The sequence below is a fragment of the Colobus angolensis genome, unplaced genomic scaffold (genome assembly GCF_000951035.1).
Source record: "Colobus angolensis palliatus isolate OR3802 unplaced genomic scaffold, Cang.pa_1.0 Scaffold134, whole genome shotgun sequence".
NCBI classification, from domain to species: Eukaryota; Metazoa; Chordata; class Mammalia; order Primates; family Cercopithecidae; genus Colobus; species Colobus angolensis.
This window is the reverse complement of record NW_012114422.1, coordinates 393412-418860: the sequence shown is the minus strand read 5'-3', so window position 1 is coordinate 418860 and position 25449 is coordinate 393412. Positions and strand designations below refer to the sequence as shown.

The 25449-nt window shown below is 40.1% G+C and overlaps 1 protein-coding gene and 1 long non-coding RNA gene across 3 annotated transcripts in view; one reads left to right on the top strand and one right to left on the bottom strand.

Annotated features, from left to right (window-relative positions):
- Nucleotides 1–25449, top strand: part of PLCE1 (phospholipase C, epsilon 1) — a 368205-nt gene that overhangs the window by 312103 nt on the left and 30653 nt on the right. For both annotated transcript variants that reach the window (XM_011934310.1, XM_011934309.1), the window contains exons 18-23: nucleotides 911–1027; nucleotides 2679–2837; nucleotides 8939–9068; nucleotides 12973–13094; nucleotides 14007–14124; nucleotides 22419–22550. In XM_011934310.1, coding sequence (XP_011789700.1) covers nucleotides 911–1027; nucleotides 2679–2837; nucleotides 8939–9068; nucleotides 12973–13094; nucleotides 14007–14124; nucleotides 22419–22550 — 778 coding nt within the window. The remainder of the gene's footprint in view (nucleotides 1–910; nucleotides 1028–2678; nucleotides 2838–8938; nucleotides 9069–12972; nucleotides 13095–14006; nucleotides 14125–22418; nucleotides 22551–25449) is intronic.
- On the bottom strand, nucleotides 8433–16198 carry LOC105506233. Its single transcript, XR_001000894.1, has 4 exons — nucleotides 15969–16198; nucleotides 12571–12670; nucleotides 9752–9787; nucleotides 8433–9493 (listed from the first exon to the last, which is right to left on the bottom strand). It is a non-coding gene; the product is annotated as an uncharacterized LOC105506233 (long non-coding RNA).

The following is a 25449-nucleotide window of genomic DNA, read 5'->3' as shown; positions in this document are numbered from 1 at the left end:
GGCTGGAGTACAGTGGTACCATCTTGGCTCACTGCAACCTCCGCCTCCCAGGTTCAAGAGATTCTCCTGCCTCAGCCTCCCGAGTAGCTGGGATTACAAGTGCATACCATCAAGCCCGGCCAATTTTTGTGTTGCTAGTAGAGACGGGATTTCACCATGTTGGCCAGGCTGGTCTCAAACTCCTGACCTCAAGTGATCCGCCTGCCTCAACCCTCCCAAAGTGCTGGGATTACAGGTGTGAGCCACTGCGCCTGGCCTTCATTCTTCATTTAAATCAGTGACTTGACCAAATTACACCTTTAGGTCAAGGGTCTTTATGCTGGGTCTAAATGAAGACTTCCCAAAAGTGTTTGCTGTATCATGTGGAATGTGCACATGTTCATTTTTCTGGAGTTAATCTAGAACTCTCATTAGATTCCCCATTCAACAAAAGTTAGTAACCATTACCTTATACTAGTTAGCATGTAATAATCTTGTTGCAATTTATATATATATTGCATGTATATATATATATACTCTCTAGATATACTGTATATATATAATATATATACACAATATATTATATATATACTGTATATTATATATACACAATATATTGTTTATATACTGTATATATATACTCTACATAGAGTGTATATATATATACAGAGAGTATATGTATATAGATTTGTTAAATTCAATATAATAATAGTTGTTCATTATAGTATATGAACAATACTCACTATAAACAGTTTAATGTCTTTCTACAAAATAGCCTTATCCTCATCCTTCATTTGAAAATACAAAAACCACCTTTGGTCAGAGTCTGCTGCGTGTAACAAATGAGATGCTTTCTGTGGCTATAAATACCCTGCTTTCTGACCACCTTGACAGATATCTGGACTCTAATGAGCTGTTTTGGCTCTCACAGGAAGTGGTTGAAGCCATTGATCGCAGTGCCTTCATCAACTCTGACCTGCCAATCATCATATCGATTGAGAACCACTGTTCATTGCCTCAGCAACGAAAAATGGCAGAAATTTTCAAGGTGAGCTCTCAATGAAAAGGCAGGACGGTATGTTGGCCCTTGTCTTGCAATTGTCATTGGTTTGGTTTTGTTTTGTTTTGAGACAGAGTGTCGCTCTCTCACCCAGCCTGGAGTGCAGTGGCGCAGTCTCGGCTCGCTGCAACCTCTGCCTCTGAGGTTCAAGCGACTCTCCTGCCTCAGCCTCCCAAGTAGCTGGGATTACCGGTGTGCGCCCCCACGCCTGGCTAATTTTTGTATTTTTAGTAGAGATGAGGTTTTGCCATGTTGGCCAGGCTGCTCTGGAACTCCTGGCTTCAAGTGATCCACCCGCCCTGGCCTCCCAAAGTGCTGGGATTATAGGCATGAGCCACTGCACCCAGCCGTCATTAGGTTTTACATGAAGCCTTTGTGGACCATGCTGCAATTAGACCTTGGCCGTGAAGCATATAAAGTTAGGGTCCCACAAACCTGAGAAATTTGGCTGTTCTCAGAGCCTGGGCCCTCTCTGGGATGGTCCCTCTTTTCAGCTGTAGTGATATAAGCACTGCTCTCTGGTCTCCTTACCCTTTCCAGAAAGCCTTAGGAGATTAGGGTGGACCAACTCTCCAACACGTCTGGTACCACAGGTCAGGGATGCCAGGATGTCATCTGTCAGTTGTATGTGGAAAAGCGAAAATATCTCAGGGCAAGTAAGTCAAATCTTGTAGAAGATCTTCTTATACCACAGTACAAAGATCCAAGTTAGCAAAGAGCTTAGACTGGCCAGAACAGTTGCTATGTTAACAGTCAGCCCTTCCTTACATAAGGGAATGATAATGCACCCAGATTTAGGAGCAGATATTCCATTATACTTCCCCCTTCCTCTAATAGTAGAGGCATTTGTGGAAATGTGACTCTCAGTGGGAAGGAGGGGCACTAACAAAATGTCCCAAATATCAATGCCAACAAAACTAATTAACTTTTCATATTGTTCTGGCCTAAGCTTTGATTTTTTTTTTCGACTAAAAAATAACTTGAAGCCAGGCCCAGTGGCTCACACCTGTAATCCTAGCGCTTTGGGAGGCCAAGGTGGGTGGATCGCCTGAGCTCAGGAGTTGGAGACCAGCCTGGGCAACAATGGAGTTGATATAAGCATTGTGTCTGCCTTCCTTCCACGCACCTCCTTGAGAGACACATATTCTGCTTTGGAGATCCATGCCCAAAATCTTCGTGAGAATTGTGTATGTGGTTCTTTACACTATGTGGGGGCAAATTCTACCTATGTCTTTCTTTCATCTTTGTCCCTACTCCCTACCCCCTCCAAAGTTTCTATCCTTTTGACTTGACTTCATCTGAAACTAACCTTATTCTATAAACAACAGCCTCTAACTGATTCTCTTTTTTCTTGTTTAATACGTCAGACCACAGAATATTTTCCTAAATAGTTAGAACTGACGCCAGCTGCAGAGTGGCCTCGACCTCTCCTCCTGTCCTTCTAAACACCTCCCTTCCTTTCAGTAAGAAGCTATGAAGGGGGCGGGAGCAGGGGACAGCTTCTTTCCTAGTTCCTCTTCCTAAGACTTTTTAAATAATTCAACCAATCTAAAATATCTTCCATATTTATGAAGTGTACATATTTTTATCAATTATAGATAAAAGGCATTGATTGTATGTTTTCCTTCATTCTTTTTAGACTGTGTTTGGAGAAAAGCTGGTGGCTAAATTCTTATTTGAGACTGATTTCTCAGATGATCCAATGCTTCCTTCACCTGACCAACTCAGAAGGAAAGTGCTTCTTAAAAACAAGAAGCTAAAAGCCCATCAGACGCCAGTGGATATCTTAAAGCAAAAGGTACTCCCCTTTTGTTAAACTGGTTATGAAAAGGCAGTGTGCCTAGAACAAAGAAAAATAATATCATTCTAACCTTTCAGATGATCTGCTCGTTTACTAGTTTTTCAAGACTGACTGTCCTTAGATGATAAAAATGATTTTGGGCTTTTCATTTCATAGACCAATAAATTCTCTCATCTCACTCACCCGAGATTTAATTTGTGGAATTAACCCCACATAGAATATTCCTCCGTTATTTAATTTATTCTGAGTAGGATGAAGTGTGACTGTTGTGTCTGAAACTGAGCTTTGGGGGTTGTCCATCCCATAATGACTGCTTTAGTCCCCTTTAGGGAGAGTCCCCTTAGGGAAGCCCTTGGCATGGGGCCTGTAGTAGAAGCCCAATAGCCATAGCCCTGTGATCCCAGCCTATCACTAGTTTGTGCTGCTTCGGCCCAGATCTCGACAACAGAGATCTGGGTCCAAGCACGACAAACCCACCTGTGTAGAAGACCCTCAGCCGAAAGGTCTGTGAAAAACCTCAGGTCCAGAACACAGAGTCTATTTACCAGGCTGCACCCACTTACCCCACAGGACGACAGCCAGCAAAACTATTTATCCTACTTAGGAGGGCGCTGTTGGTCCTAAAACATCTCTTTGTAAACTAGCCCACTACAGACTTGCTCTCAGGCTGACCTGTTTTTCAAAGAGTACAGGCACATGGATGCTAAACATACAGAAACCAATTTCTTTACAAACATCTGAACTTGCATATTCCCTTGAAGTGTTTGTGTACTCTGAAGGTATACATTACCCAATGTGAAGATCACCCATGACTCTGGGCCAAAAGTTGCAAAATCAGCCACCTTCAGGGGCTAAGCCGGAAACATCAGTGTGAGGAGCCAGCTGGACACAGGACAGCTGGGAGTGGTGAGGACAGGAGTGGAGTGTGCACGCCCCATCAATGAACAGCTCTAATTCAATTATTTTTAAAACACCGCACCAGCCAAACCAGTCAGGTCTGGAGGTGAAGTCAGCCCCAAGGGCCACCAGTTGGAGACCTCCACTGGGTCGACATCCAGATCTGCACTTCCAAAGTGCTCCAGGTGACCTGGCCTTTGCTTGGGTTTCAGAGGCCATGGCACCTATGCTGATGGCCTTGTTACTAAGTTATTTAAATATTAGCATGTATACTCTACCTGACCTTCCTCAAATGCCACATCAGTGACTGACCATCCAGCAGTGGTGCTTTTTCTTCTAGAGCCCTGTTCGTCTGTGCTGTTTTCTTTATCCAACAATTCCTGCCCGGTCCTCACTGCCAAGCAGATAAAGCTGCTAACCACACATACCACTATGGTCTTCAAGATAAATGTGAATATCTTTGCCTTTTCCATTCTGTGCACAGTCGTTTGCAGGTACTTATAAGGCTTTCATTCCACTAATGAACAGAAGTCTTTTTTATGTTAAGCCCAAATCTTCCTTCCTGTTCCTCCTTCTCATTGGCCCTCCCTCTTCCCTCTGCAGCTGTACAGACTAATTTTATATTTAGAAAGCTATCATGTGTTTCCCCACCAGCTTTTCTTCTCCAAGCTAAAAATTCTTGTTGTGCCAACTGTTCCTGACAGGATATGTTTGCTAAGACTCTTTACTTACCATTAAGAATATTGTAAATATTCTTAAATTTGTGGATATTCTTGAATTTGTCAATCTTAAAATGTGATTTCTAGAACTAAGTCAGTATTCTAGGTATATTACAGCACAAGATCAGTGAAACCATCATCTCCCCTAATTTGAACTTTAAACCTTTGTTAATGCAGCCTCAGACTGTCTTCCTTTCAAAAATTCTTGGTCAGCCGCCGTGGCTCGCCCCTGTAATCCCAGCACTTTGAGAGGCCAAGGCAGGTGAATTGCTTGAATCTAGAAGTTCAAGACCAGCTTGGGCAACATATCAAATCCCCAGCTCTACAAAAAATATAAAAATTAGCCGAGCATGGTGGCATGTGCCTGTATTCCCAGCTACTGGAGAGGCTGAGGCAGGAGGATCACCTGAGCCTGGGAGACCAAGGTTGCAGTGAGCCATGATTATGCCACTGCATACCAGTCTGGGCCACAGAGTGAGACCCTGACTCAAAAAAAAAAAAATTATTTAGCACACAGCGGGCTCATGTTGAGCTTGTAGGAAACAAAATCATTGGATTATTTTCATATAGACTGTTCTTATGCCCAGTGTTCCCATTTTCCCAGATTAACAGTGAATTTTAACCTTTTGTATATGAGAGCCTCATATTTATCTTTGCTCTTCTTGGTTTCGGTATATTATTACATCCTACAAGGTTCTTTGTGTATTTTGTTTCTGTCATCTTGTACATTTATTAGCAATTTCTCAAACTGTGTCTTCATCCCAAGTTGCCCTTGAGTCAGCCAGCCACGTGGAAAGGCCTGTGCCCTTCTTAAAGAACCCCTATGGCATTTGATGATTGTTGCTCTTGTCTGGTGCTCTCCTCTCTGGTAGCCCACATTTCCCAGAGCGTGCTTCAACTTCTTTATTGATTTCTTTATTTATAAAATAGAAAACTGAAGCCTGGCCACTTGTGTGACTTTCTCAAGGCCAACCAGCTCATAGCAGTAGAGCTTAGTCTCAGTCTTTAGAGAAGCCCTTTTGAAAGGTGATACATAAGTCAGAATACTTTAATAAGAATAGTCGCTGGAGCACTTTGAAAAACAGATTCTAAGGTCACGAATCTGACTAAGTCAGAATTGCCAGAAGAAAGGCCTGCTCATATGTTTATAAAAAAATAATTCCTTAAGTCACCATGGTGTCTGCAGAAAAAAATAACAACAATAATAATTCTTATTATCCTGGAAGTTTGAGAAACACGATTTATCTGCTATTTTTCCCACAAAGTGAATTATCTTGTCCAAAAAAAGCTAAGGAGGTTACTGTGTAGTAAATTTGTTCTTAGTAGATCCATTCTAACTCTTGCAAATCACCTCTTTATTTTCTAAGTTCTCACAAACCAAGTGATTAATACCCCATCATGAAATTTTGTCAGCTATCACCTTGACACTGCCCACAGTATAATTTCCACAACTTACTTGTTCCTCATTTTGGAAAAATGGGACAATATAATCCCTATTTCCAGTTTTCTAAGACTGCAACCTTTCATGATGACTTCCCAGGGGGTACCAGCAATGATTCCACAGTCGTATCTGTAAGGCCTTTCCGTTCTCTGGTAGATCATGCATCTAGACCTAGTGATCTGACCTCAAATAAACCAGGTGAATGCCCAGAGCTCCATGGGCTCCGGCCTACCCCCTAACACAGAAGGCCTGTGTCATTTCCATACAAAGAACACACCCTCAGCAAGGATGGATTGACTCAGAGCAGGATTTCTGAAGCCCTCCACCTGCCTCTGGCTTGTACTGAGATGCATCCTGAGGTCTCCTAACTATACCCCACCATGATCTTCCAGGATTCTGACATTGCTCTCCTGAATTTGAACCAAAAATACTCGAACAGTTCACCCTAGATGACAGGCACTGTGGCTAGGTACTGGGGAAACAGAATTGTAAGACATTGCTCCTGCTTAGCCCTATGAGGGCCAGTCTCCTCATCTGACCCATACCTCCAACCCCAACCTATATCCGAGTTACATTTATTCAGGAGCTGAGGTCCCATTTTTCTACTCTAGAATAAGTAGGATACTGCATAGAAGGGTCCCAGCTATTGGCTGTTCATTGGGCTACCTCTCCCATGCTTCTCCTTGAGCATCTCGGGGGCCTTGGCACTCCACTTTCAGACACTGCTATTCGTGGTTCTTTGAGCAGTGTCCTTCTCCCATACAGTTCTCACACTTCCCTGCCAGTGGGTCTGTCCAGCCCTTGGCCTCATCATTCCCATGACTTGGCGTTACCTTGAGTGCTTGCTAAGTCAAGGCCCTTCTCTTATCAGCGATAAAGAGACCTGCATTTGTGGCTCACTTGTGCCTACAACAGATTTTCCAAAGTTTTTAAGAACACTAATCCTATGAGAGACTCTGAGAAGAGAAAGACGGGGGGGAAAGAAATTCCCTGGTTAAGTAAGCATGGGAAATGTTTATTTGAGACTGATTTCACTGGAGATCTTTGAAGATGCACTGGAGATCTTTGAAGACTCATGATGCCCTTTAGCGTATTAAATGAAGGCTGTGTGAAACTCTGTAGTAGGAATGTGCTCAGGTTTGGTTAAGCTGCTGTTTCCAGGCATTCAATGTATTTTGCGGTTCCTATAATTGTCAGTTTTTCCATAACACCTAATACCCACAGAACTCCATAAAACCCATTTTGAGAAATCTCAGCCTAGACAATATCCAGTTATCTGGAATGGACTGCTTTGTAATACATTTCATATGGATATGGACACAGCCTAAATTGTATCTTCCTTATGTATACGTATTCATTATAAAGGTAATATACCAACATTTCAAAAATTTAGGGAATAGAGAATTATTTTAAAACATACATAATTCCAGGGTCAAACACAACTATATTACACAAGTTCTTAACCTTGGTAATATCCACAAATAGAATTTAGGGAGTCTATGAATATATATGGAAAAAAAATACATCTTTATTTTCACTAGCCTCTAGCTGAAATTTAGCATTTCCTCTGATTATAAATGTGGGAATAAACTACAGTAATGTAGGCAATACCTATTGTCACCAATAGAAATGGCAACTTTTTCATTATACTTCACAGTTGTCGCTAATATCTCCAAGAATTATTTATGCTCAATTTATATTTTCAAAAATGTTACTTAACCTACTACTATGCTTTCTACTGTGTTAATAAAAAAAAATACATTCTAATAGCACAAATTGTTCCTATAACATGTGATCACTGTATTCAACAGTATTTCCTTTGTAACCGTTTCATTTTATGCATTTAAAACATCATTCCAAGAAGGGATCCTATCTCACCAGACAGCCAGAGAAATATGTGACACAAAAACAAGTGAAGAACCCCTGCTGTATTAACATTTAATATCTAGCACTTTATGACTGTCATTTTATATAATTGCACTTTAAATACATAAAACAAAGAATACAGAAGCATATGTATATTTATGTAGTATATATATTTATATGTATGGCTATTTTCTGTATGCACACACATACATTGTATAGAGTATATATTAACACACACATATGCACACATACACATGCAGAATTGTATATGTGTGTGTGCATATACAATATTCTATATAATATATTCAATGCATAAATATTGAATAAAAGAATTTGTTGAACAAAAGAATTTGTTCAATTCCTTTGTTCAATAAATATATAACAATTATTTTTTCATGTCTCATTCTCTCCAGCAGACAACCACTGCTTACTGACCCCGTTCCTCTATTGTTGGACTTCTAGGTTGTTTCCTGCATTTAGTTCATGCAAGTAACATTTTGTATATTTCAGATGATTTTCTTAAGCTAGGTTGGTTCCCAGACCTGTACTGATGCTTATCACTTCACAGTAATTCCAGTAAACGTGGAGTATGTGACCTCCCTGGCTACACACATCAAGTTTCCTAAAGTTTCTAGGCCTGTTTTGTTAATCTGATTTATGGTTCAGAAAGCCTTTTGAAAAAAATTTTATTTAAACTAACAACAATTCTTTTGGCCTCTTTGTCCATAGGGATTCTAACATTGTTCTCAAGGTCAGGAGCCTGTAGATATTATTTTAAGAAGGGGAAAAAATGGTTTCTTAACAGAGACATACTTTTGAAAAACTGATGGGTGACTCACTTCTTCAGTCATTTGGGATTGGTGCTGGTTCTCCAAATCACTAAAACTTTCTCTTGGAGGAGTTGTCCCGGGAACCTGGCTAACTGAGCACCGCACACAGTCTTCTGGAGATTGTGTGTAAAAGCTCCAGGACTCTTCCTGCAGGAAGGCTGACTTTCACCCAAGTGTTGACATTGTGTTTCAAGTGAATCTAGGTTTTTTTCCTCCTCTCCCAAATGTATCAAAATAGGTTAAGCTACTTTTAATGATTGTGTTAAACATCAGGGGTAGTTTTGAAGGTTATAAATGAATTCAGTAGCTTGGCATCTGCAGTTTACAATTATTGCTATTTTACAGGCTCATCAGTTAGCATCTATGCAAGCGCAGGCTTATAATGGTGGGAATGCCAACCCCCCACCTGCCAATAATGAGGAAGAGGAAGATGAGGAGGACGAATATGATTATGACTATGAATCCCTTTCTGATGGTAAGAGAAACAGATCCCTATGCTGTGCACAGGAAAATTCTTGGATGATTTTCCACATTTTTCTTTCTAAAATAAGTCTAGAGCTCCAAAGACCAATACTGCAGATGGTTGTAATACTGTCCAGGAGTTTCTGAATTCAGTCACTTAAGCAAGGACTGAGGAAGGAAGGGGATTCTGTTAGCCACCACTTAAGGAAAGAAGAGGCAGGTGGGGAAGTTACAGGGAGTCATTCCTATGACAAGTTTCTAGAGGAAGAGATGGAATTGCAGCAGAGAAACCCTGTTTTCACCCTTTAGCTTCTAGTGTGTCTGGTACTTTTGGCAGGAATCGTAGACTGAGGCTGCATCCTTTCTCCTGCACGATCAGCAGGGGGCAGCATCACGGCTCTGTGCTCTTCGTTCCTTTCACACTCTTGCTCTGGCATTCTAGCAGGGAAAAGAAAGGAGCCTCATTTCCCCTCCCTCCCTGTTTTCGTACCACTAAGCCAACAAGATCTTTCCTTCTGGCCCAACCAAAGAGAAAAAACATGGGTAATACTAATGATACAATACAAAAAAGCCACATGAATTGATGTTAACTACAGATTACTAGCGGAGGATTCTTCTCACATGAGAATTAGGTTTTCAGTGTGTTTCGTTTGCGTTAAACATTTATTAGAGATTGCAGAATGTTTACTCGGGTACCTTTGCTGATAGTAGACTGTTTCATTTTGGTGATGTCTGAAAGACAACAATATAATAATAAAAAAATGCCAAGGTTCCTATTTCTGTAAACATTATATAGTAGAATATACTGTTTCTATATAGAATAATTGTTTTGCTAAATATGCAGATATGCCCAGACCAGAAACCATTTACCATTAAGTCATCTCAAGCATTAAGACAACTGAGCCGCCTCCTCCAAATATCTGCTCCTCAGCAGAAATTTGAGTTGTCTCCAATCATAGTTCAGTTTTGTGAGCCTCCATCACTGGTTATGCTGCAGTGTCTGTCTGCCCCCAAATATAATACCAAACTACATCATTTAGTATTTGTCCTTAGTAATAGTTGATTGCTCCATACCACCAATTAAAAGCCAGTTTGCTACACCTGAAACTCCATGAGCTAATATGAGGGACATATCTCATCAGATAGTAAGAGAAAAAAAAATTAAAAGGAGTCAAGACAAATTCTCTGCAAAGTCATGGGAATGTGAATTTTTTTTATTAACTTATTCTTCCCCATGGATTTCTTCCCCATTACAGTTCCAGTAATGCCCCATAGAAGAACAAATTGATTCAGATATGAAAGGAAAAGCACACTTAAGAAATCAACTAATCCAGATGTCACATGCCCCATAAGTAGTTAGTCCGCTAGAAAACACATTTGCTCTTTCATAAATTACTCCTGTGCTTTTTCTGTACTTCTGAGAACAGGAAAGGAAAAGACGTTTTAGAAATTATTATACTGTAGATTTTCACATAAAGAAATAACAAAAAATTATTATAGATGGTTTTGATTTGCAAATAACAAAATGAACAGGTGGGAGAAGGATTTTCTGATTTATTTTCATTTGGGACAGTAAAATTTAGTCCTATACCACTGAATTTCTAAGATAAGTTGCATGCATTTTTAACAATCCACGTATGTAGAGGTGGGGTATCATTGGAAAAGGGGACCACGCAAGGCTCTGTTCCAATAGACTTTGAGACCTGGGGCAATGTCTTCACCACTTTAGGCCTTAGATGCCTCAGATATGTAATGAAAAGGTTCTGCAAAGTGTTTGGTGATTTTCTTCCTCTACTTCCAGCACTAACATCTATAATGTATGACCACTTAAGCCCACTACCACTACATGAGTATTTCCCTCTTCATTGAAAGATCCCTCTGACTGGATGATTCTCAAACAGGCCTTGTAGTTATGCTGTGACTTATGCAGGCCTTGTAGTTATGCTTGCTGAAGCTTGTCCAATTAAGGCTTCCATATGTGACTATTAAATGCCTTAGTAGCCATATGCCTTTGATTATTGTTGTGACCATCTCCACTTTCTCCAGCAAGGATAGAGAACGGAAATCTACCTGCTGTGGGAAGCACGATTACCAGCCTCTTAGGGGGCCTCAAAGGTTTCCTAGCTTCTTGTAATAATGTGTCCTTTTGAGAATCAGATAAGAGCTGTCACCTTTGAAAAATAAAACGTGCTCTCAAAATTCTGCACAACTGCAAGAGTTTCACAAGTTTCCGGAGACCCTCATAGGCATCCTAGATTAGGAACCCATCTCTAAAGTCAGGGTGCCCAGTTTATCTCTGTGGCATCTCTTGTCCTTGGTTTTCATGCCGATTAAATAAAGGAATTAATCTAACACCATTTGGGCTATAAAAATGAGATAATGCCTAGCCACAGAATTATTGCAAGTAAACCCTAAGGAAGTTGCAAACGAGAGTTATTTATTTGAGAAATTGTAACTCTGCCTTTTGGGTAATAAATTCTTAATGAATATTTTTCTCCCAACCTTGTCGTTTATCTTGTGTCTAGTTTTGAACACACACTGCAGACAAATTTGAATTTATGACTTAACGTAGACATATTCTATGACAATGACAGCACAATTCCAAGAAATTAATCTGTTTCTGTACGTTTGAAATGAAGTCATATTGGGAGTATTACAACAGTCAGTAACTGAAAATATGTAACATGAATGTGTCAGCCCTTGGCGTGATTCACATTAGTAATGTTTACATTTCGTTTACTGCTAGTCCTTGCATCGTTCAACAGTCAAAATATTAAATCTATAGAACATTTCTTGTTTCATTTATTTATAATCTAAGCTGCTGTTATTTGTGCTTTGCTTCATACCTTTGTTTAATTTATCTGGTGTTTGTCTTAATTTTCTCCTTCCTTTACCCCTTTCTGATTCTGTTTTTCTGTAGCAGATGTCCTTACTGCCTCCCCTGCTCCTAACGGTCAGGAAGGTAAATGCCATTTGAACGGGGCATTTTAACTGCATGGACGTCAGCATTCTGTTTCCAATTTCTTGGGCCCGGTTAGCATGACGTTGTGATACTTCTGTGAATACAAATGTAATGAAATGATTTATCTCATTTACTTCTTGTCAGCCTGCATGGCCCTGATTTGGTATAAGGTCCTTTTGGTCTAATCATTTGTGCTCTGATGATGTGATACTAAATCTTAGTGAGAAATTAGCTTTCTTGTTTTTCATTTTAAAAAATCATCATCACGATATACCTCTAATACCCTTAGAGTCATTCCGAGTAGAAAAGCAAAAAAAGAGCAAAATATAAGATTATATCTCATGATATAATATTTAAATACCTTTTATTTTCTGTTATGATTATCACTTAGTAAATTATTAACAATCATGAAAACTTTGCTTTTTAATTATAATTGTAAAAACTTTGCACTGCACCCGGTAATAAGTCTTTCCCCCCAGGTTTTGGCATTTCTCAAGGTAAAAGAAGTAAATAGCTTCATTTCAAAGGGAGAGTGATTAAATCATGTATGTACCTTCTAGAAGTGCTTCAGCCACTAAATCCTTCCCAAACATGTGTGCTGTCAGCTTCTTGATGTGGGATATCTTCCATAATATTTGCATAGTTCCAATCATCTGTATGAAAATTGGCATCTTCATTTAGATTATGTCGATATGCCAGATTATTTTGAATCATTTAAGTTATGTCTATAAGCGACAAAAACTACTGATAAATAAATCAATTAAATTGAAAATAACTGCATCAACCCAATTTTTACAGTTAGGCTTCAAGCCATCATTTTGTTAACATACTATATAGTTAGAGCCTCATTCTTATAGATAGGTACAAGTATCTGGATGTCCTCACAGTGATGCACATGTAGCTCTTAAGTGAAGCATTGGGTTCTTTTTCATGAAGCCTGCTAACTTATTTTCAGACAACATTCTGGAAGACAGACCTGAAAATAAATCATGTAATGACAAGCTTCAGTTTGAGTATAGTGAAGAAATCCCCAAGAGGATAAAGAAGGCAGATAACTCTGCTTACAACAAAGGAAAGGTGGGTGAATGGTTTCTGTTAAATGACACTTGGACCATGTGGTACTCTTGTCGGTTGCAGATGGGATCCACTTCCTCCCTATCCCTCCCTTTCACCTTTCCCCTCACTTTCCCTTAGATGCCAAAGTTCACTTGGTGATATTAAGAGACACCCACCTTCCATTTATGGAAAGTTAGTCATTGATTCATCCAGCCAGTACCTACTGATGGTGTATGTGTGGCAGGTACTGAAGCGGCACAGGAGGTGGTTTAGTGATGGAGGCAGACATGTCAGCTTTGCTGAAGATTAGTGCATAGAACAGTGATTATACTGTGTTATCAGAGAATCAAGGACAGGCTCTAAGGGAATATGAGATTTGAGAAGGAATATTTGGCTAAACAGACAAAAACAGAACATTCAGGCCAAGAGGACAGCCAGGTATGTCCAGGGAATTGCAAGAAGTGTTAAAGGCATTTGGGATGACTAAGAAGATAAACAGGGGCCAGATAGCAGAGGAATGACACTGAGAATAGAAAGATAAATGTAATACCCAGATCCTACCCTCAAGTGCCTCACGGTTTATAGATTCTGAGCAAATCTTTAGATGCAGTTGCAGTGACATTGTTGAACAATGGAATTATATGTCAAAAATTTGAGCCACAGAAGATACAGAGTCAATCCTCTATTTAACAAAGATTTATTGACCATTCCACATGTAAGACAGTGGACTATGCACTGAGGGATGAATTAGACTCACCTCCTGCCCTCAGAAAGCTTTTACTCTAGGAAAGCTGTTGAAACATGTGTATGGATAATTACCATGCAAGGGGAAATACAGCAATAACACCAGAGGACAGATAAAAGAGCTTTGGGAACTCAGAGGTGAGTGGCATATACCTTCCATGTAAAATGGTATCATTTTTCCCTTACCAGGTTTATGATATGGAACTGGGAGAAGAATTTTATCTTGATCAGAATAAAAAGGAAAGCAGACAGATTGCACCAGAGCTTTCTGACCTTGTAATCTATTGTCAAGCAGTAAAATTTCCAGGTAAGAAAAGGCAATATCATGTATAACATTTAAAGATACCAAATGTTAAAAATATGCCATTTATTTAATTGGCATTGTGAACACTCTCAAAATAACTAAATTGTGTTGCTGAAATCATTGTTATAATACTTCCTAAATATCTTTATTATTATAATTTGCCTTGATGCTCATGAAGAAAAATACCATAAAATACTCGTTTTCCAGGTCACACAATGTCTTTTTATAATAGTTAATAATTATAAAAATAATAATACTCATAATTTCTCATTGCTAAAATGTATTAAATACTTAAGTACTAGGATTTGTGCTGTTTACATATATCTCCTTTACTGTTCATAATGATTCTACAAGGTAGGCAGTATTATCTCCATTTTAAAATAAAGTCTGAGAGAGCTGAAGTAACTTGCCCCAAATTTCAGAGTATATCAGCCAAGATTCTTTGGTTTGAAAGTGGCAAAGGGAACTTTATTGACTCATGTACTTAAAAATGAAGACACACAGGTTTCAGGTAATGCTTAACCAAGGCACATGCTTTCTCCTCATTTCTCATTCCTCCTCCATCATGTTGGCTTTCTCCGCTTTATTCCCTTCTGGTTGCAAGACGACTACAGCAGGCTAGCACTACATGCTTCTAGTTTCAGCTTCAGTGTAAGAGTCTCTTCCAGAACTTCCCGCAGAAGTGTCATAGTTTCTCATTGGGTCCTTTACCCAAGCCTTAACCAATCACTGTCGCCAGGGGGATGCAGTGCTCTGATAGTCTGGAGCCCATGTCACATGCTCCACTCTGAACTGGGTAGCAAGGCCCCATCCAAATCACAAGGACCAAGGATGGGGTTGAAGTGGAAGAAGAGATTTCCCCCAACCGACCGTTCTTAGAAGTACAGTGGACTTAGGCTGATGAACCACTTTCTAAAAACAGTGTCCTTTTCAATTAATGAATGGTAGACCTATGGCTCTGAAGCCTATCTGTCTCCAAAGTCCTGCCCTTACCTGTTATACTGCCTGGCCTCTCTTGTTTCTGGCTGTTTTCAATGAGCATACTCAATTATGTGTCCCACAAATGGGGCACCAGGGGGTGGAAGACAAACAAGAAAGTCCATGGAACTCAGAAAAATCCATCTCCTCATACTAGGAAAAAGGATCCTCTGGAATAAAATTTCTGAGAACAGGAAAGTGGCTGAGATAGGAGGATCAGTCTAAATGTTAGTAAACAGGGTATATAGACTTGCCCTCATCTTTTCAAGATGGGCTGAACTCAGGTCCCTCCCAGAGCATATCTTAAGCACCCGGTCTCACACTGTGCCTGACAAATGGGCCCGAGGCATTGGGCTATTTAAAAGTTAGGTAAACTGCATGTGGTGGTGCATGCCTGTAGTCTCAGCTAACAGGGAGGCTGAGCAGGAGAAATGCTTGAGTCTAGGAGTTCAAGTCCAGCCTTGGCAACATATATAGCAAGATCTCATCTCTAAAAAGTAATAATAATTAAATTTTTTAAAATCACAGTTAGGTAATAGTGAGTGCCCTTTTCACACACCAGAGTAAAAAAGTCATGTTATTTAATGATATAAAAAAGTGTATATTTCATGATATTAAAATCATTTTAATTGTAAGTTTTCTCCTGTAAACTGTTTTTAGACTGTTGGCAGCTGCCACTGCTTGTCTGCTAGTAAATCCTGTTGAGGAGGATATGAATCAATAAGTAGCCAGCAAAGATTTCAAAGAAATGCAGGAACCTGGTCATTTAAGTTTAATTTCACAGACCATGACCTCATGGCATATAAGTACAATATTTCCATTATTTCCAACTGGCAAAAATCTTTTTCTGGTGGAGTAAAACACTTTACCTGTCAAAGAGCCTGGAGGCTGGCATGTCCTTCATTGCAGGAACAAGGATGAGCGCCACTCTGTTCAAGAATCATACCCACTGCAGCTCTTATTCTGTATAAACGCAGCGGATGCCACACTCGGACCATTCCACTGGCTGTGTCTTTTCTTCTCAAGCACTGAGTAAATAAGGAGCACAGATTCCCAAAGATGTTTGAAGTCAGTGTGAAAGATAAAGTCTCTGTGCCAGTAGAGAATCGTGGAAGGATCAAGAGGTCATTTGGTAGAGCTTCTAAGCATGTGGTTGTTAGGCTTATTTTAAAAATTCCAAGTATGTTGTTTTTTAAAAGTGTTCACATAGCGTACATTTCTTCATAGGTATAGTGTATTTTCATTTTCTTTAGAAAAATGAAATTTTTTACATTTTTTCCCCAATTTTATTTCCTGTCTCAAAATAGCTAAATTGGATTGCCAGAATTATTGTTATAATACCTTCTAAATATTTCTTGTTATAATCATGTGTTTGATGCACATGAGGAAAATACTATAAATTGTTCATGTTGCTATGCCATTCATTTTAATTTTGCTACATTATCAATTTTAGTGTATGTCACCTTTCGTCATCCTAAGTCCCTTCTTACAAGCCATATGCAAAAAAAAAAAAAAAAAACCCTTCATTGCAATGAGGCACTCAACAATCATGTGGTATGAGGCCCACAGAAAGGAAGGAACTTTCCTACCATCAGAAGCTAGTTCAGTGGCAGGGCAAGAGCCGGATCTCCTGGCAGCTCCCCGGGCTGGGCTCTTTGCACCACAATGGAAGTAGTTGAGTTTTTTTGACCTGCTTTCTCTTAGGGTTTGTTTCTCAGTTGCATTTAGTACTTCTGTTGTCCTGGGTTTTTTTTCTCCTTCTAATAGGAAAAGAAAAGGATATGGTATTTTTATTTTATGACCCCACTTACCTAGTTTCCAATATCTTCCCACAAGCTCCCCTGCATCCCCCACTCTCCTCAGGGACCTAGATACACTGCTGTCTTTCTAGTGCCAGGCCATTGCTCAGAGTGTTCTCAACCTTGCCTGGCCTGCCTTCTCCCCTTGGCCCCATTCCAAATTCCAAGGACGGGGTCCTTGTAAAGTATCTGAGACTCTTCAACTCATTGTGACGTCTCCTTTCTGGAGCTCCTTCACTTATGGGCGTATTTTTGGGTACCTCCTAGATACCCAATTGTTCCACAGTTAGGAGTACAACCTTGTTCTTTTATTTTGAGTTTTTTTATTTTGACAGCTTTAGTGGTACAAGTAGTTTCTGGTTACATGGATGAATTGTATAGTGATGAAGTCTGGAATTTTAGTGCACCTGTCACCCAAGTAGTGTAAGTCGTACCCAACAGGTAGTTTTTCATCCCTCACCTCCCTCCCACTCTCATTCTGAGTCTCCAGTGTCCATCCATTATACTGCTCTGTATGCCTTGACATACCCATAGCTTAAAAGAGTACAACCCTGTAAGAGAAAAATTATTCAGTGGTGACAAGATCATCAGATAAGATCACGGGTCGAGACTTGGGCTCTTGGCTACCACGCTCTGTGATTTGGCCAAGGCAAATCTTCTCTCTGAGCCTTTGTCACTCAAAAGTGGAGTTTACTAGAATCCTTATTTACTACACTTGCTGAAATCTCCAGAATCACCCAGGCCTCTTGATTAACATACCCAGTCTCAGGCTTCTCTACCAGGGATTTACACTTGGAAGGCACTGGGAGGTCCTGGTCCCTGGGTTTCTAAGGCAGGCAAGTCAGGAGCAGGCAGAGCCAGATGATCTGGAAGTTTGATTCTGAGGGGGATTTTGCCTCATTCTCCTTTGAATCCACCACACAGCCCACAGAGCAGGCACCCAGGGATTCCATGGTGAGGCTCATCCGGAAGATTCTGTGACTTCCAGGGTTCATTTTTATTCCTACACTAAAGGAGCCCCATGGAGAGAGCCTTGCAAATGTCAGTCCATTCCCTGGATACACACTGTCATTTTCTCAGCACTGAGAGAGAAGCTTTGTTCATCAAATAGTGGTTTGCTAACAAGCCATTTGAATGACAGAAGTAGAACCCTGCTGCCTTGGACAGTTTTGGGCTAGCTGGGTGTGGGTCCCTGGCACTGAGTGTTGCCATTCCCCACAGAGAGCCTTGGCCGCCCCCCATGGCTGTTCTGGGTTACTCAGATCCACAGTAGTGCTGCAGGCTGGAACACCTTGGAAGGCAAAGGGACGCATTTCAGGAAATGAGAGGGCTCAGAACAGAACTTTTGGGAGAATGTCAGCCAACACACCATTGAGAGGTAGCCCTGTTCACTGAAACTTAACTACCCTCGGTGCCTCCCAATATCTTGCAAAACCAGTGAAGACAGCTTTTTGGGCCTACAGTGACTGGGTAAGATGAGGCCCAGCTGTGCCCTGCAGAGCATGGCAGGCAAGGCACTCAGGAAGGAGAAGGAGCCGTGTGACCCTGAGTGGCTCTCGGACTGTCCCCAGACTCAGCTTCTCTCCTGATTTCAGCAGTGCCAATATGTTGAATCCTCTGATGTGTCCGGAAAAGCATCCAGAAGAAAGCCTAGACTGATTATATTTACAGTAATGGATCACTTAATCATGGAGAGACATTCTGAGAAATGCTTCATTAGATTATTTGGTCATTGCGAAACATCGTAGAGTGAGCTTAGACAAAGCTGCAGCCTACTACACACCTAGGCTAAATGGTGGAGCCGATTGCTCCTAGGCTACCAGCCTGTATAGCACGTTACTGTACTGAATACTGTAGGTAAGTGTAACACAACGAGAAGTATTTGTGCATGCAAACATACCTAAAAAGACAAGGTACAGTAAAAATATGGCATGAAAAATTTAATAATGGTACATCTGTATAGGGCACTTATCATGAATGAAGCGTGCAGGCCTGGAAGTTGCTCTAGGTGGATCAGTGAGTGAGTGGTGAGTGAATGTGAAGACTTGGGACATTACTGTACATGACTATCAACTTTATAAACACTGTACACTAGGTTACACTACATTTATAAATAAAAAATTTTTCTTCAAAAATAAATTAACCTCAGCTTACTGTAACTTTTTATTTTATAAATTTTTTTTAACTTTTTGATTCTTTTGTAATAACACTTAGCTTAAAACACACACACATTGTATAACTGTATAAAAATATTTTCTTTCTTTTTTTATTTTTATTTTTTAATTAGACACCTGACCTTGCTCTGTCATCCAGGCTGGAGTGCAGTGGTAGAATCATGGCTCACTGTAACTTTGAACTCCTGGGCTCAAGTGATCCTCCCACCCTAGTCTTCTGAATAGCTAGGACTACAGGCATGTGCCACCAATACCTGGCTAATTTTTTTTTTTTTTTTAGAGACAAGGGTCTCACTATGTTGCCCAGGCTGATCTCCTGGACTAATCTGCCTTGGCCTCCCAAAGTGCTGGAAATACAGGCATGAGCCATCGCACACAGCCATTTTCTTTCTTATTTTTTTTTCCTTTTTTTTTCCCATTCTGTGACTCTAGCCAAAGACATTTTCTTTCTTTATAAGATTTTCTCTATTTTTAATTTTTTTACTTCATTTTATTTTTTTTTACTTTTTAAACTTTTTTACTAAAAACTGAGATACAAGCACCCACATAAGCCTCAGTCTACACAGCGTCAAGATCACCAATATCAGTGTCTTCCACTTCCACATCTTCTCCTACTGAAGGTCTTCAGGGACAATAACAAGCATGGAGCTGTCATCTCCCGTGATAACAATGCTTTCTTCTGGAATACTTCCTGAAGAACCTGCCTGAGGCTGTTTTACAGTTAACATATATGTGTGTGTGTGTGTGTGTGTGTACATATATATATAACTTAAATATATGTATATACACACGTAATGTAGAAGGAGCATACTCTAAAATGATGTAAAGTATAGTATAGTCAATATATAAACCAGTAACATATTTATTATTATCAAGTATGTTCTGTACATAATTGTATGTACTAGACTTCTATATGACTGGCAGTGCAGCAGATCTGTTTACACCAATCTAATCACAAACACTTGAGTAATGTGTTATGCTATCATGTTAGGATAGCAGAAGGTGACAGGAATTTTTCAGCTCCAGTACAATCTTAAATAGGACCACCATCATATATATGGTCTGTTGACCTAAATGTTGTTTTGTGGCTAATGCTAATGACTGTACATCACCTGTCTAGTTAGGGAGTTGATTTCAAAGCTTCCAGACAAACTAGGATTTCTGAAGGAAGATGCCATCATATGCACTGAATTTAATTTATTCTTTTGTTTTTTAAGTAATTTTTTTTCTTTTTAGAGACAGAGTCTTGCTAAGTTGCCCAGGCTGGCCTCAAACTCCTGGCCCAAGTGATTCGCCTGCCTCAGCCTCCCAAGTCGCTGGGACTACTGGTGTGCACCACTGCATCTGGTTCTGGAGTTGGTTTATTCCTAAATACCTAGATGACTTCTGCTCAAACTTCTATCTTGAAGCTTTAGTCACGTCAGATGTTCCAACATCTATATCTAAAATCAGCTTTCTCATTCACAATTGCAAGGGAAAACACAGATGAAAGGAAGACCCTGAAATTAACTAGAGACTCAGCGGAGGAAGGGAGGCAGCCAGCAGGCTAACCGTGTGGATTTAAACCTCAGCTCTGTCTCTCCATGACCTTGACTTGAACAGTTATGTATTATAGCTGCTCTGCACCTGGGATTCCCTATCTGTAAAAGGGGTGTAACAGTCCTAACCTAAAGGATTGCTGTAAAAATTAGCAATAAAGAATCTACTGTGATTAGCACATCGTCTGGAACATGACAGATGGATCACTTGAGGTCAGGAGTTCGAGATCAGCCTGGACAACATGGTGAAATGCCGTCTCTACTAAAAATACAAAAATTAGCCAGGTGTAGTGGTGCACACCTGTAATCCCAGCTTTCTGGAAATGTCGTTATTGGTAAGTGAGCCAACAGGGTAGATGAAGGTTCATTTGTTGCTTCTTCATTATTTTTCTGGACCCCTTCTCACCATTCAAAATCCTTCCCCTTTTTTGATCACTCAGCCCTTGTTTACATTCTTCCCCTCCCCATCCCAAAAGAATAACCAGGCTCTTCACTGAGATACCCACATACTGGTAGAAGATATTGACATGTGGCAGGATACATGCAAAACTACAGAATGAACAGAGCCTCTACCCCTGGCCTCCTCATCAGTTTTACTTGGGAGAAAATCCATTATTAAGTAATTGTGTCAAGAGCAAAATGTACACAAATACTAAGATCAAGGCATGAGAACTCAGTAGTCTAAGTTTGTGCATGTTGGCTGTTATGAATACTTTGGAGGAGAAAAAAAACACCTTAAAAGCCCCACGTTAAGCTATAATAATAAAAGCTACTATGGACTGAGCACTTCCCTGAACAAGATACACTACTATATTACCTTGTTTATTCCTAACCACAGCCCATTTATAGATGAGGGAGTGATGTAGAGAAGTTAAGTAACTTGTGTGAGGTTGCCCTGCTAAGAACAGATTTTAAACCCAGCGGTCTCACTCCAAAGTGTGTGCTCTTAAATACTATTCTATCCTGTCTCCTCTGATGATGTTCTTGGAAGGTGTGTTATCATCTGAAAGAGGACCTCCTGAATGCTGCTTCAGCTTAGCGAATTACTCTCCAAAAGTACAATTATGACACTGGGAACAATTTGGAGGCAATTCTGGCTTCACTGGTGCCTTCAGCTCACTCTTTTTACCTTGGAGCCAGGTCTATGTGGTGCACATTCATTTCCTCATTCAGCAACTGTGTATTCAGTTCCTGCTCTGCACCAGGCACTGTGCCAGGCATGAAGGATCCAGGGAGTGGTTAGACCAGGAGTGAGAAAGAGAAGCCATGCAACATCATTATCGCCATATTTCCCATTTAATCTTCAGACTAACCCTATGAGCGAGTTCCTATCATTACACACATTTTGTAGATAAGGAAACTGAGGAACAAAGAAGGAGGTGTTAAATCAAGGCTAATACCAGTAGGAATTGAACCTAGACAACATGACACTAAAACTCAAGGAACAACCATTCCTTCATCTCTCCAAATTAAATAATTAGCCCCTGATCATTTCTGGCCACAGCACCTTCTTTTCAGGCAGTTTTTCAAAATCTTTCTGATGCACAATCAGCTAAGTGTGTGTGTGATTTTGTGGTCATTCTATGATAAGCATGCAGTTCTTGTTGCATTTGCCTATAGACATTTTTAAAACTTTGCTTCAATTGCCTACAGTGCTATTATTAACAGAACAAAAACTGCTAGTAGGGTTTCTGTACTAGGTTCCAAGGGAGTAGTAGGACTTCAAAATAAACATTAACGGGGATGGAAAATGTTGAGTTGCCTTGCTTGTAGTTTTTGGCTTATTTATTTTCATTTTATGGGAACAGGACTGTCAACTCTAAATGCATCTGGCTCTAACAGAGGAAAGGAAAGGAAAAGCAGGAAGTCCATTTTTGGCAACAATCCGGGCAGAATGAGCCCAGGGGAGACAGCATCATTTAACAAAACATCTGGAAAAAGTAAAGTCACTTTCTTACAGTATCTTTGCTTGATTCTGCATGCTGGATGATTTAGATATTTTACCGTCTAAGCACTTCCCTTGAATTTTTAAATTCTTTTTCCATGAACATCAGTATTGTCTAAGGATAGTATAAATTTTTGTAATTGCTAATTTACACTTTTAACATACTAAAAACAGCATTTCAGGTTTGGCACAGTGGCTCGTGCCTGTAATCCCAGCATATTTTTTTTTTGAGGCCAACGCGGGTGGATCACTTGAGGTCAGGAGTTCGAGACCAGCCTGGACAACATGATGAAATGCCGTCTCTACTAAAAATACAAAAATTAGCCAAATGTGTTAGTGCACACCTGTAATCCCAGCTACTAGGGAAGTTGAGGCAAGAGAATCGCTTGAGCCCAGAAGGCAGAGGTTGCAGTGAGCCGAGATCGCACCGCTGTACCCCAGCCTGGGCGACAGAGCAAGATTCTGTCTCAAAAAAAATTTTAAAATTAAAAATAAAAATAACATTTCACTGAAGATGTTTGAGCAGTGTTTACCTCACGAGTTAAAATTAGAGGCACCTTGGAACATTCTAGTGGTTTCTTGGAACTGTTCTCTTCACCATTATAACTCCAGAATATATGGCTATTTTATTTCTAGTTACTTTTTATTATGAAAGTAATAAATTCTCATAGTTAAAAACTCAAACAAGACAGAGTATTATTAAAATTCCTTTCCACTCAATGTCCTGGTCCTTTTCTCCAGAGGTAACCACTGTTAAGTTTATTGTGTTTTGTTCAAGAAAAATAAGATCCTTTTTAAGATAATCCAAATAGGATGCAGGCATACTTCAGAGATATTGCAGGTTTGGTTCCAGACCACTACAATTAAGTGAATATCACAATAAAGTGAGTCACATTAATTTTTTGGTTTCCCAGTACATGCAAAAGTTATGTCTACACTATACCATAGTCTATTAAGTATGCAATAGCATTATGTCTAAAAAACGTACATACTTCAATAGAAAATACGTTATTGATACAAAATGCTAACAATCATCTGAGCCTTTAGCAAGTTATAATCTTTTTTCTGGTGGAGGGTGTTGCCTTGATGTTAATGGCTGCTGATTCATCAGGGGGGTGGTTGCTGAAGGCTGGGATGTCTGGCAGTTTCTTACAAGAAGGCAACAGTGAAGTTTGCCACATCATCCGACTCTTCCTTTTACAAAAGATTTCTCTGTATCATGCAGTGCTGTTTGATAGCATTTTACTCATGGTAGAACTTTCAAAATTGGTGTCAGACCTCAAACCCTGCTGCCGCTTTGTCAACTAAATGTATGAAATATTCTAAATCGTTTGTTGTCATTTCAACAATGTTCACAGGATCTCCACCAATAGTAGATTCCATCTCAAGAAACCACTTTCTTTGCTCATCCATTAAGAAGCAACTCCTTATCCATTCAAGTTTTATCATGAGATTGCAGGAATTCAGTCACTTCTGCAGGCTACACTTCTAGTTCTCCTGCTGTTTCCACCATATCTGCAGTTACTCCCTCCACTGAGGTTTTAAACACCTCCAAGTGATCCATGAAGTTTGGAATTAACTTCCCCCAAACTTCTGTTAATGTTGCTCTTTTGACCTCCTCCCATGAATCATGAATGCTCTTAAGGGCGTCTAGAATGGTGAATTCTTTCTAGAAGGTTTTCATTTTATTTTCACCAGATCCAACAGAGGAATCACAACTTATGGAATCTTTAGCCTTATGAAATTTATTTCTTAAATAAGACTTAAAAGTTCAAATTACTCCTTGTCCATGGGCTGCAGACTGGATACTGTGTTAGCAGACGTGAAAAATCATGCTGTAAACAGATGTGCTGTCATCTAGGCTTTGTTGTTCCATTTACAGAACACAGGCAGAGTAGATTTAGCATGATTCTTAAGGGCCCTAGGATTTTCAGAATGGTCCGTAAGCATTGGCTTCAACTTCAAGTCACCAGCTGCATTAGCTACTAACAAGAGAGACAGCCTTTTCTTCGAAGCCAGGCCTTGACCTATCTTCTCTAGCTATGAAAGTCCTAAGTGGCCTCTTCTTCCAACAGAAGCCTGTTTCATTTACATTAAAAATCTGTTGTTTGGCCAGGCGTGGTGGCTCACGCCTGTAATCCCCACACTTTGGGAGGCTGAGGTGGGCAGATCACAAGGTCAGGAGATTGAGACCATCCTGGTTAACATGGTGAAACCCCGTCTCTACTAAAAATACAAAAAAAATTAGCTGGGCATGGTGGTGGGCGCCTGTAGTCCCAGCTACTCAGGAGACTGAGGCAGGAGACTGGCGTGAACCTGGGAGGTGGAGCTTGCAGTGAGCTGAGATCGCGCCACTGCACTCCAGCCTGGGTGACAGAGTGAGATGCCATCTCAAAAAAAAGGATCTGTTGTTTAATGTAGCCACCTTCATCAATGATCTCAGCTGGATCTCACGAACAACTTGCTGTAGTTCTACATTAGTACTTGCTGATTTTTTGTTATGGAGATGACTTCTGTCCTTAAACCTCATGAACCAACCTCTGCTAGCTTCCAACTTTTCTTCTGCAGCTTCCTCATTTCTCTCAACCTTCATAAAACAGAAGAGAGTTCAGGGCCTTACTCTCAACTAGGCTTTGGCTTAAAATATGTTGTGGCTGGTTTAGTCTTCTATCCAGACCACTAAATCTTTCTCCATATCAGTAATAAGGCTGTTTGGCTTCCTTATCTTTTGTGTGTTCACTGGAGTAGCACTTTTAATTTCTTTCAAGAACTTTTCCTTTGCATTCATAACTTAGCTAACTGTTTATCACAAGATGCCTAATTTTTGACCTGTCTTGGCCTTTGACATGCCTTCCTCACTAAGCATAATTATTTCTAGCTTTTTATTTCTTTCT